The sequence below is a fragment of the Ceratotherium simum genome, chromosome 4 (assembly GCF_057802395.1).
Source record: "Ceratotherium simum simum isolate JZ-2026a chromosome 4, ASM5780239v1, whole genome shotgun sequence".
NCBI classification, from domain to species: Eukaryota; Metazoa; Chordata; class Mammalia; order Perissodactyla; family Rhinocerotidae; genus Ceratotherium; species Ceratotherium simum.
In genome coordinates, this window is record NC_141903.1 from 46019522 (window position 1) to 46031875 (window position 12354).

The 12354-nt window shown below is 38.5% G+C and overlaps 1 protein-coding gene across 1 annotated transcript in view; it reads left to right on the plus strand.

Moving 5' to 3' along the window:
* The window catches only part of FBN2 (fibrillin 2), a 235238-nt gene that overhangs the window by 170214 nt on the left and 52670 nt on the right, over positions 1-12354 (plus strand). The window contains exons 28-34 of the mRNA XM_004420246.3: positions 2362-2487; positions 2945-3067; positions 3222-3347; positions 3692-3817; positions 5476-5598; positions 7846-7968; positions 9674-9799. Of these exons, the coding sequence (XP_004420303.1) occupies positions 2362-2487; positions 2945-3067; positions 3222-3347; positions 3692-3817; positions 5476-5598; positions 7846-7968; positions 9674-9799 (873 nt within the window). The remainder of the gene's footprint in view (positions 1-2361; positions 2488-2944; positions 3068-3221; positions 3348-3691; positions 3818-5475; positions 5599-7845; positions 7969-9673; positions 9800-12354) is intronic.

The following is a 12354-nucleotide window of genomic DNA, read 5'->3' on the forward strand; positions in this document are numbered from 1 at the left end:
CCTGCGTTATCCTGGTTACCCTCTTTTTCATGGCAAGCACACTTGAAAGGACCCTGAGTGAGGGACCCTGTGTAAGGCCGTGTAGTTCCCTCCTCCAGGTAGGATAGGATGGGAAAGCTACTCCTGTTGGAAGGCTGCTCCCTGATAGTTCACCTGTGTTTCCACTCAGCAGAGTCCACTCTGCATCCCCGTGTCTGTCATCATGGGGCCTACTCGCCTGTGTGTGAACACATGAGCTCCCTCTAGCCCCTCTTCTCACAGAAACACTGAGGTCTCTTTACTGGCCCTGAGCTCAGTAGGCATGGCAGAGGCAGCAGGAAAGACTAATGGCTGGTCTTAGAACATTCCAACCTTCTGCTTTTCATGAATATGTGAAGGCCTCTGGGCTTATCGTGTTCTAGTATACTGGCTTTAAAACTTTGATTCAGCCAGGAAACATTTTCTTCACAGAAAATCTTTCTTGAAATCGTAAGTAAATAAAACACTTTAAAATAGAGCAGATCACACACCCCCATTTATTTATTTATTTATTTTTTTGTGAGGAAGATCAGCCCTGAGCTAACATTCGTGCTAATTCTCCTCTTTTTGCTGAGGAAGACCAGCTCTGAGCTAACATCTATTGCCAATCCTCCTCCTTTTTTTCCCCCCAAAGCCCCAGTAGATAGTTGTATGTCGTAGTTGCACATTCTTCTAGTTGCTGTACACACACCCCCATTTAAAAACATAATTTGAGCACACTTCCCCACTATACATATATTTATTTGTAATCCGTACTTATATCACTATGCCAATATATTAGGTGAATCTTAAATCGTAGACTGAACAGACATTTTAAAAGGGTGAATTTAAAAGTTTTAAATATTTTTATTGCATTTTAATAATGATACAAATAGCTTTTTCACACAGATAATCAAGAATATTTATTCCTGGTTGTGATACAGTGATTCAGAGATCTGTTTCTAAGGTCAGTTTATTTTGTTAATTAGTTTTCATGGATCTTCTAGGTGAAAAAAAAGTACCCCTCAAAGGTACAATGTACAATATAAGATATATATTTTTGCACATTTAGTAAAATATACATTTAATGATTGTAGACATAAATCCACATGTCACATAGACTAAATAATTTTGAGAATTTGGGATGAATTTCTTATTATATGTGACTATATTGTCATTTTTTTTACCTCATATTGTGTCTGGCAAGTAGCTTGATGAGGAGAAGTGTCACTCTGCCATTTTCTTGCTGTTCTCTTTTGATTGCGTTGTTAGTACTGGTTTATACCACAGATCTTTGCAGGAGGTTTTTTAAGGCACCGGCCCATCTTATAAGGGTTAGTTTGTTTTAAAATAGGCAACGTAATCTGTAGATCCACCTGTCTAGGCACACTGAACACGAGATGATGAAAACAGATAAACAAGTGAGGGCCCTGTTATCAGCCCCTTTGTTTTCTGGAACTAGCCATCTTCCCTCAGGAAACTTCAGTTATTTAGGCAACACTTGGCCATCTAATAAAGACTAGGGGAGCGTGTCAGTGTAAATTCATATATTAAATATTAGCAAGCTTTATTTCTAGCATGTGCTGGATGTGTGTCATCTAATGTGGTAGTCACTAGCCACATGTGGCTGTTTAAATTTAATTAAAATCATATAATATTAAAAATTCAAATTCCTCATTATTCACCATAGCAAAGAAGTGGAAGCAACCTAAGTATCCCTCGACTGACGATTGGATTAAGAAAATGTGGTATATATATACAATGGAATACTACTCAGCCATAAAAAAAAGACAAAATCATCCCATTTGCAACAACATGGATGGGCCTGGAGGGTATTATGTTAAGTGAAGTAAGCCAGAAGGAGAAAGACAAACACTGCATGATCTCACTCATATGTGGAATATAAACCAACACATGGACAGAGAAAACTGTATTGTGGTTACCAGGGGCAATGGGGGTAGGCACAAGGGGTGAAGGGAGTCATATATATGGTGATGGACAAAAAAAAATGTACAACCCCAGAATTTCACAATGTTAAAAACTATTAAAACATCAATAAAAAAAAAATTCAGATTCCTTAGTCATACTATGCACGTTTCAAGTGCTCAGTAGCAGCTATGTGTTGGACAGAACAGATATGGAACAATTTCACCAATAGAAAGTTCTACTGGACAGCACTGTTGTAGATAGAAATAACAGAAATAGAAATTCCAGCATTTTCTTGGAACACCCTGGGAGATCATCTTACTTCCCCCTGAAGTACACAGAGCCCTTTGGAGACCGCTGCTCCAGTGCAGCATGTTCTTGATAATTTAAGTGATATGGTTATTGCATAAAACATTAATTCTTTGTGTATTTTTCTAGATATTAATGAGTGTTCCCTAAGTGACAATCTCTGTAGAAATGGAAAATGTGTGAACATGATTGGAACTTATCAGTGCTCCTGCAATCCTGGATACCAGGCCACGCCGGACCGGCAGGGCTGTACAGGTGAGGGGAGGCCAGGCGGGTCTGGACCTTGTATTTGTCCAGTAAGCCTAGGAAGCTTCTGGCACTGAATATATAGTGAAGCCGATGGGTGTCCTTTGTCCTCAAAATGAGTCTAAGAATGTGGGCAGGTCTCTAAGATGCCTTGGTTTGGTGGTTTTGCAGAGGCATCTCTGGTTTTATCATAGAAAATATCCTAAACCCTATAGTTATTACATTTCTGAGTTTTTTAATATTAGGTGACTGGAGCTAAATGTCAAATGGAATGCTGTCTAAAACTAAGTAAAAAGAACTAAGACTAATGCTATAACGGTAAATCAACGTGAATAGTGGGGAGAAAAATCCAAAGCCATTTAAGCATTATCCATTTAAAAAGCAGAAAAACTCTTTTTTTTTTTCTTTTTTAAGGAAGTAGGAAGTAGCCCTGATGGGTAATGTGGTGGCAATGTTGTTTTCACAGACATTGATGAATGTATGATAATGAACGGAGGCTGTGACACCCAGTGCACTAACTCAGAAGGAAGCTACGAATGCAGCTGCAGTGAAGGTTACGCCCTGATGCCAGATGGGAGATCATGCGCAGGTACAGAAAGGAAAATACACAGACTTCGTACATCTCATTAATTTTATCTTACAAATCTCCCTCTAGATATTTTGAGTGGAATTGGATGGAAAAAATATTTTAGCTTAATAAAAACCATCCGTGTTTTCATTTGGTGTTAATTTTGTATCATCAGATATTGATGAATGTGAAAATAATCCTGATATCTGTGATGGTGGCCAATGTACCAACATTCCTGGAGAGTATCGCTGTCTGTGTTATGATGGCTTCATGGCTTCAATGGACATGAAAACATGCATTGGTGAGTACCATAAGAACAGGATAAATAAATATTTATGCACAAATATGCCCGTACGTCTATAGGCACATTTATGCACACATACATAAACATGAGAAGAAGAGGCTTTTTTAGTTATTTAAAAAATTCAGATCATTGTGTTAGAAGATGTGAAAGCTGAAAAGGAAGAATTATTTGAAAAAATCCTTAAAGACAGTATATTTATCTGTAGTACTATGTCTTGCAAATAGACTGTATTTTAAATTTTATCTGTGTATTTCAATGTTATGCTATTAAGTTTAAAAGACAGCTTTTGAATTCCTAGGATGAACAAGTATTAACCAAAGTATTGAAAATAAATTTTCTAGATGTGAACGAGTGTGACTTAAATTCAAACATCTGCATGTTTGGAGAATGTGAAAACACCAAGGGATCCTTCATTTGCCACTGTCAGCTGGGTTATTCAGTGAAGAAGGGGACCACAGGATGCACAGGTGGGTCTTAAGCTTGTATCCTCTGTGTTTCAGCCTCTCATATTTCAGAGGCCAACCTTCAACGTCATTTGTTCCCTGGCATCTCTTAGACTGTTCCCCACACCAGGCTGTGACTGTGTATCTAATGGGTAACTGACCCAGAGCACGTGTCATGCGTTTGGCTCATCTCTGTGCTAGCATGCCCTCTCAGCCACGCTGCCATGGAGTTGGCTGTGGGTCTGGATGCAGAGTGAGAGAGTAGCTGTGGAGTCTGGTCCCCATGGTTCTGATGTGCTTCTGGTGGCTCTGGCAGCAGCGTGCACTTTCTTAGTAGGACAGCTGCTCAAACAGGAGAATACGATGGAAAGGAGCACCAGAAGACCTGGAGGAAGCCCAGCTGTTGCTGGGTTTTGCAGTTCTTCTAAACTAACGAGACTTAATCTCGATTTCTATGGAGACTCTTTACCTCCCTCCTTTTTCCCATCTTTTCTTCTCTTCTTCTCTCTTCCCTTTCCATTTGCTTTTGCCGTCTCGATTCTCCCTGCCCAAATTGCCTCTCTCTTGTTTCTCTCTTCACTTTCTTCCTTTACTCACCCCATCCACTTTATCTCTTGTTCCTTTCTCTGCTAAATAGTTTTAGCCTCTTGCGTAAAGGTGGGGTGCTAGGAAGTCCCAAGGTCAGTGCTTTGGACCGGGTGTTCCTCATTGCTCAATCTAAGGCCCTTGTGTGGTATTTTGGTCAAGTCAGGTGGTGGGTGGCTTAGACTGCAGCCTGGCCCTTAAGCTGACACCTCCAGGAAAGGGCAAGTAGTGAAATAATGAAAGAAGGCGTACTCTGCGTGTTCACCGCTAGTGATGTTGGTGCGAAGCCAAAAGTTGTGTGTGTGTGTGTGATTTCAGCATCTACAATACGTAATCATTGAGCTGGATAGAACAGACTGTTATTTCTATTCTAGAAAGCTTTGGGGAACCAAAGCTACATGGTTTCTAGACACATATATGTGTATATATGTACATATTTGTAAATATGCATATATATGTGTGTATACATGTATATGTGAGATACAGATATATATAGATAGATAGATAGATCTACATATATAGGTAAAAGCATCTAGTCACTTTCCAGATAACATTTCCAGTGAATATTTTTATGTATTCTCAAATAAATAGAAGAAAAATACATACTAAAATGATAGTTTTCAAAGACTGTATAAAATATTGTATTGATTCTAAAAATGACAAATGATCATGTAATTTTAAAAAGAGAATACACTATTATTTTTAAAGTCAGGCTTCTTATCTTCATGAAAAATATGTAATCAATATTAATAGGAAAGAATAGTAGAGTCTTTTTGGAAATAAGATTTCTGTTGCCGTCTATAATCTGATGCCTCTACGTGGAGCTTTGTCAGGGGACCATCACTGCTGCATCTCCCTCCAGCCGGAAAATGGCTGGCAACTTCTTCTAGGAAGGGGCTTGTTTGATTTGGATCATGAACTTGTAAATCTTGTTGGAGTCTACAAAAATTAAAAATAAAAGTGATGTTCATGTTTTTTCTGTACAGTTTTAGATATCTCCATATTTGCTTTAAAATTGTACCTATACAGAAATATACTTGAAAGTAGAATTAATTAGCTTGTGTTTTATCTTCTTCATATTAACTGTGGTTTCTCAGATGTGGATGAGTGTGAAATTGGTGCCCACAACTGCGACATGCATGCCTCATGTCTAAACGTCCCAGGAAGCTTCAAATGTAGCTGCAGAGAAGGCTGGGTTGGAAATGGCATCAGATGTATTGGTGAGTTTGCAAATGTAAATATGCTTTGCTGAGACACAGAATGCTTAGAGGCTCTTCTTTGCACAATTATTAACGCACGTACGTGAACAGGAACATGCTCTTCCCTCTCATTTATTCTCTTGAAAATCAAAAGGCTTTCTTTAGTTGTGCGATAATTCCTGCCAAAGAGTTTCCTTTAACCTTGGTATAAACGATCAAATTACAACAGTATGCCTTGGCATCTGCTTTTTAATGTGTTGTTGTTCAATAAAAATTATTTGATGTGCAGCCAGAAATCCAAACAGCTGTATGATGAAAAATGACTAATATATTTTTCCAATCTTTTCATAGAGTAATCAGTGAAATTTAAAACTCGGTGAATAAATGAAGGGAATGAAAAGGTTTTTTCAAATAACCTGTCTGTAGTAAGTGGTCAATACCTGTCTCTTAATAGAATTCTTCTTCCAGAGAAATCTACATGTTTTGTTGGATTGCAAGAGGTCTGATTCAAAGAAAGGAGAATGGGAAGGCAGTTGCCATTCTCCCAGCTTTATAGTTCTTGAGCCAGAGTCTACTAAGTCTTTTATAGCTGTGAGGCAGAGGACTGGATTTTACGCTTGGTGTCATTCATGGCGCTGCTTAATACGTTCAGTGTTTTACATGCCTTAACAATAAAGCATTTTTCCGACTGGTAAGAATTATCCAGGTAAATTTAAAATAGAAATAAAGCAAGCTAAACTGACTTCTCTGTGATTACTCATTAAAACCTTACAAGCCTGCATTAAGGATTAAAGGATAGCCTTAAGACCTCTTACAATAATATCAGTTAATTTGAATATAATTTCTTATCTATTCAGTTGTTTTATACTTGTCAAATGTTTATGAGCTGACTATAGAATTTAAATTATCATAGTTTCCAAATAACTTTGCTGAGTAATGTTCTTTGATGGCATCATTAAGTCCACCAGCAACCCACTGTAGCCTAGCCATGTCACATGATTAATCTCACAACTTTTCAGCCATATCCCCATTCCCATTTTTCTAGTCCCATTTGTCTACTGTTTTTCTCTCTTCTAGCCTCCCTTTTTTGTGCTTCTTGTCCGTATATCACTCTGGCCAACTATTGCAAAATAGCCTGCCTCCAGTACAAAAGATTTAACTGTGTCCAAGCTCCTCTACTCCAAAATGTCATCATCCTAATCCATCTACTGTTTTCCATCTGCATTCCCCTGTCCTAGTCACAACCATTCTCTCTCTCTCTCTGCTGGACACTAAAAGAACCTCCTTATAAGTTTGCTCATTCCCTCTCTGTTCCTCCTGCAATCCCTTCTCCACATAGCAGCCAGATGAATCTTTTAAACCATGGATCTGATCTCTTCACAATTGTCATTTTAATCCATTGAATTTAGGATAAAATCTAGCTTCCCTCGCATGGTTTACAAGACCCTACAGCGTCTTCCCATTCTCTCTCCAGCTTCATCTTCCATCACCCTCTGTCTCCTGCATTGTGCTTTGTCACTCTGACCTTCTTTAATTTCTTTGTCACACCAAGCTCTTTTCTTCCTCAGTGCCTTTATGTGTGCTGTTCCCTCTGCAAGGCATACCCTTCCCTACTTCTGTTCAGCAGGCTACCTCCTAAGGTGTGAAGTTACCTAAAAATTACTTCTTCAGTGGGGCCTTTCTTGTTCCTAGAGTCCAGAGTAGATGCCCTTTTTATTCTTTCTTTGTACCTTTAACTTTTCTTCATGATATGTATAATAATATTTGATTTGATTTTCTGTGTTTAACACCTGTCTTTTCCACTAGACTATGGGCTCTGTGAGGTCAAGAATCATTTCTTGGTTTTATCATCTATAAATGAACTTGAAAATTCTATGCTAATTTTCCTCCTCTGAATTAAATTTCTTGCTCTGTAATATCTTAGAAATTGATCCTTTTTTAGTGATAAGGGAAGTGGCAATAAAATTTACCCTCAATAAAAGTCGGAAGGAAATCTAGCACTGGTTTTCTTTTAACCATTAAAATTCTAGTTGATTAGATATCTCACACAATGCTTGAATTCATCATTTTGGCCTATGTTTGTGGCATGAGCATTTTGGACCATGGGTCTGAGATCTTCGAGAATTAGAACTGTGACGAGACCGGTAAACTAAAACACATCCCATTTGGCCAGTTTACATTTAAATTAAGAAAATGAAAATCTTTCTGAGTGTTTAAATGTTCCATTTTCATTTCTGAACTTTATTGCTGTGTTCTCTTGGCATGCAGATCTGGACGAATGTTCTAATGGAACCCACCAGTGTAGCATAAATGCTCAGTGTGTAAATACCCCAGGCTCCTACCGATGTGCCTGCTCCGAAGGGTTCACTGGAGATGGCTTTACCTGCTCAGGTGGGTGAGAGTCCCAAGGTGTGTTCTGACATGACTTTCATGGAACACAGTATGTGCTTTCTTTATTTGAAGAAAACTGTAGTTAAAGGAGGCTGAAATCACAATCTCTGTTTTCACACGACTTACAGGTGAATATGTATCTTTCTCTTACATTAAACACAAAACCTGAAAAATTTTCCAAAATATTGGTGGAAGTTTTAAAATAATGACATTTATTTCTATCATTTACTGTTAATGATTATCATTTTCTCTCATTCATTTATTAGCACAGTTGTCAAGAGTACAGGCTCTGTCTGAATCAGGTCACCTATTCAGATCTTACCTGGGCTGCTTACAGGCTGAGTAGACTTAAGTAAATTACTTAACCTGTGTGGCCTTAGTTTCCCCATTTTAAAAGGGGCACAGTAATAATAATAATACCATTTTTTTTTCTTTTTTTATTACTAAATGACGTGGGAAAACTATTCAGCTTCTTATGCTACACTATGTGACCTGCCCAATCACTGCTATTTAATGTGTTTATCAAAATCTCAGCTTATCACATGGTATTGAAAGGATTAAATGGAATAAGACAAGTAAAGGGCTTAGAAAACCACATCATAAGCGCTCAATAAATGTTAGCTGCTGCTTAGCTGCTATTCATTCCACATTCTTTGAGGATAAAACATCCACTCATTATCCTCATAGATAAGACTAGATCATCTTGCTGGACAAAAAGTACAATACTTTTAGTGTGTAAGATAGGTGTTTCACAGTTGAATTTCACTATGCACTATAAACCCTTAATTAAAAGATAGACTAATTTTTTCTAACTATTGATATCAAAAACACAGACTCATCATTTTCAAATGGCTTTTTAAGAAAACATGTTTATTCAATTTTAAAGCTTTATTACTTTTAAACCCTGGATATAGCCTCTTTCTTAGCATTTCTCTGCACTGCAGTGTGAAAGAAAGGGCACGGCTTTGGTGTCAGACACAGCTGTACTTAGATCCTGGCTCAGCCAAGATTAGCTCACAGTGACTCCTGCGGCTCAGCAGGCTGCTCTTAGCCTTGGGTCCTTCCTCTTCTAAGCCTCACAGGATCGGTGAACTAAACAAAAACATGCATGTCAGGCAACTAGCGCACTATCTGGCGGATATCAGGCCCTCAAACAGTGATTTCTGCCCTCCTCCCTTTTTCCATTTGATAGAATTAAATAAATTGTCTTTACGGTCTGTGAATAATGTCTGTTTGTCTATAATTAAGGTAGGTGTATGACATGAAAGAAACTTTCCTCATTCCCTCAGTGTTCCTAATTTGCTTAAAAATACTTGAATTAGTGAAAGAACGAGTTGTTTATTCTAATACTATAATGTTTCCAAATGACGTAACACCATTTTAAGATTAATTCCAGTGTTATTGGTCATATCTAAATGATGTTGGTATAACAGTGATTCATCAAAGGGACATTAAAGAGAACTAAGACAAAAGTGAGAGACACCTGCATTCCTCCTGTTAATCACACGATGATGGAATGTTAGGGTGTAGGTTAAAGAGCTCGACTATGAAGTTGTATACCCTAATTTAGGTGAACGTGATTGATTGTTGTTTCATGTTAATGAGCACTAACTCAAGCCAGTGAAACTGATTTAGTTATCAAGCAAGGAAAAGATGTGTCATGCAATTTGGGACTTAATAGAGATGTAATTCGCTTCACCCACAGATGTTGATGAGTGTGCAGAAAACATAAATCTCTGTGAGAACGGACAGTGCCTCAACGTCCCGGGTGCATATCGCTGCGAGTGTGAGATGGGCTTCACTCCAGCCTCAGACAGCAGGTCCTGCCAAGGTGGGTCACCAGGATTCCAACTCATTTCCAAGTTGGATCAACCACAGCAAATGAAACCACAAAAAGGGCTGGAACAGGCTCTACCTGGAAGCAGAATACACAGCACATGCTGCACATATAAAAGTCATTCGTTTAAGCATGGATTATTTTGCCGAATGAATAATGATGAAGGCGGCTTTCATCCCTTATGAAGTTTTCCTGGCCAAGAGCCAATAGTTGGAAGTTCGGCTCATTCTTTTCTCTTCTTTTTCTTTTTTTATCACTAAATGAATGACATGTGGAAAAACTATTCAGCTTTTAAAATATGATGTATTACCTACCCCAATCATTGCTGTTTACTGTGCTTATCAAAATCTAAGTAGCTCATTTTTGGCATTTACCCTCACGTTTTAGTCTGCTGTCTGTATGTCTGGGACTGGAGGTCCTCTTTAGGGACTCATCAAGGACTGCACCTTTTGCCTAATAGGAATGTCTCCTTCCTCTAAGTTATGACATCATCCCCTTTTCCTAGAAATGGGACTTTGTGACTAGTATGATATCTTTCCAAGAAAAAGCATTTGGATTTCTTTTAAATCAGAGACTCAGTTCACTTTACATATAGTTTGGACCATCATTGTGTTTGTAGGGAGGACATGAAAATATAAATGAAGAAATGAAAAAGATCGAAAACAATTCATAAACCATAAGGCTTTAATAAAATTAGTGATTCATAGAAAACCTTTAAAAAATAACTCAGGCTAACTGCTGGGTGAAGATTATAAAATGAAACCAGATTACAGGCTCTCCTTACACTAGTGTCTAATCAAATGAACAGAAATAGTAAATACCAGCACACACATACACACACACACACACACAATTCACCAGCATCAACCAAACAAAAATAAATTACACAATGTGGGGAGGCTCAGAGTAGAGCCTAATTCTGCCCCATTACCTGGAATGGGACTGAAGAAAGAAAGTGTGCCTAAAAGATCATGGAATTTCCCATAAATATCCACTAATTTTGAGAGAATCAGAACAAGAGAATGAATAATAGGCCCTGGGGAAGATGATTTTAGAAACTGAAAGCATTCCTGCATCTACATTGACCTGCTAGATTGGGCAGAATCTAATTCATTTTATACAAGGCAGCTGTAGGTTGAGCTTCATTTTGTTTCCCAGCCCTGGTTTCTGCTAAGCACTGAAGCCAATTCGTAGAAAATGTGAGTCAATGTGGTGATGGAACTACATGATTTATTACTCATGTCAACTTGACAGGAGTCAGTGGGAAAAGGAACAAGTCAGCAGTAGCCAGATACTTTCACCAACATAAAAATTCAAAATGAATTCTTTATACGTAAGACAGAATTTCCCCTTCATAATTCTATTCCCGTATCCATGGCCTAGGCCCTTCCAAAACTTCTCCCCAGACCTCCCCCAAGGTGATGCTGAATAGTTTCTACTTACTTTACATGTTGGTTTCTCATAGGATGTCATTACCACAGAGAGAAATCCCAGTTGCCAGGGCAACTGAGAGTGGCACCCATGTAGTTCACCCTCAGTTAGACCTTTTGCTCCATTTAGCTAAATGCCAGCTTTTCAGATCCCAAAAGTAAAATTCTCTGGTTCTGCCTTTTTCTCCTTGATTTTGTCTTCTCTCTTCCTACAAGATCTGGCTCATCTGGAGAGTTTCTTCTGAATTTACTAATTTAATTTCTTGATGTCTTCCCATCTTATTATGAATATATGCTTCTCTGAATTTACTCTCTGATTCAACATTTTCCACTCAGCATCTACTTCTCATCACAAATTCTCAGAATTTCTGTAGAGTCCAAAATATTGCTGGAGTTGGCCATTTCCCAGTGTTCTCCACCAATATGGGAGAATGCAAAACCTGGAGGAACCTCCTCAGGGAGAGGTTAGGGCTCCATCAGATGGAGTGAACTTAGACACAGACCATTTGGTATAATATCTGAAGAGAGAGCAGGGGCCAGGTTCATGAACAAAGAGCACCCAGAGCCCGGTGGAGCTCTTCCCATCCGTGTGCCCCCGCTTCCCTCACCTTATGAAACTGTTCCCCCAGAACCTCCACCTTATGAACGTTGGGGCTGCACAATAGCAGCTCTAAGTGAAACCCATACCCCAAGCTGTCTTCCAAATAAAGCCCAGATAAAGGAGGGAGGATGTCAAGAAACTCCGTCTAAACTGTATCAGAGTATATAAAAACTCGTGAAGGAGCTGACTAAGTCATGTGTCCACAAACTGAAAATAAACCGTGGCAACTATGCAGGCATCCTATGGAAACAACAAAAAAAGAACATACAAAAAGCAGATAAAGAACCAACCCAGAGTAGAAGAAACTTAAATAACTTAAGATATAACTGTCTCGAGATAGTACTTTAGGATGGCTTGTCTAGTCTAGCCTAAAATGACATGCCTGGTCGGCATTCTCAGAATATGAGGTAATTTGTGTACAAAAATGTCCATCCTCTTCCTCTGAGTAGAAATACAGATTATTTCTACAGCTGTACACACACATATATGCCTTCATTTCCATACGAATGAGAAGTAAT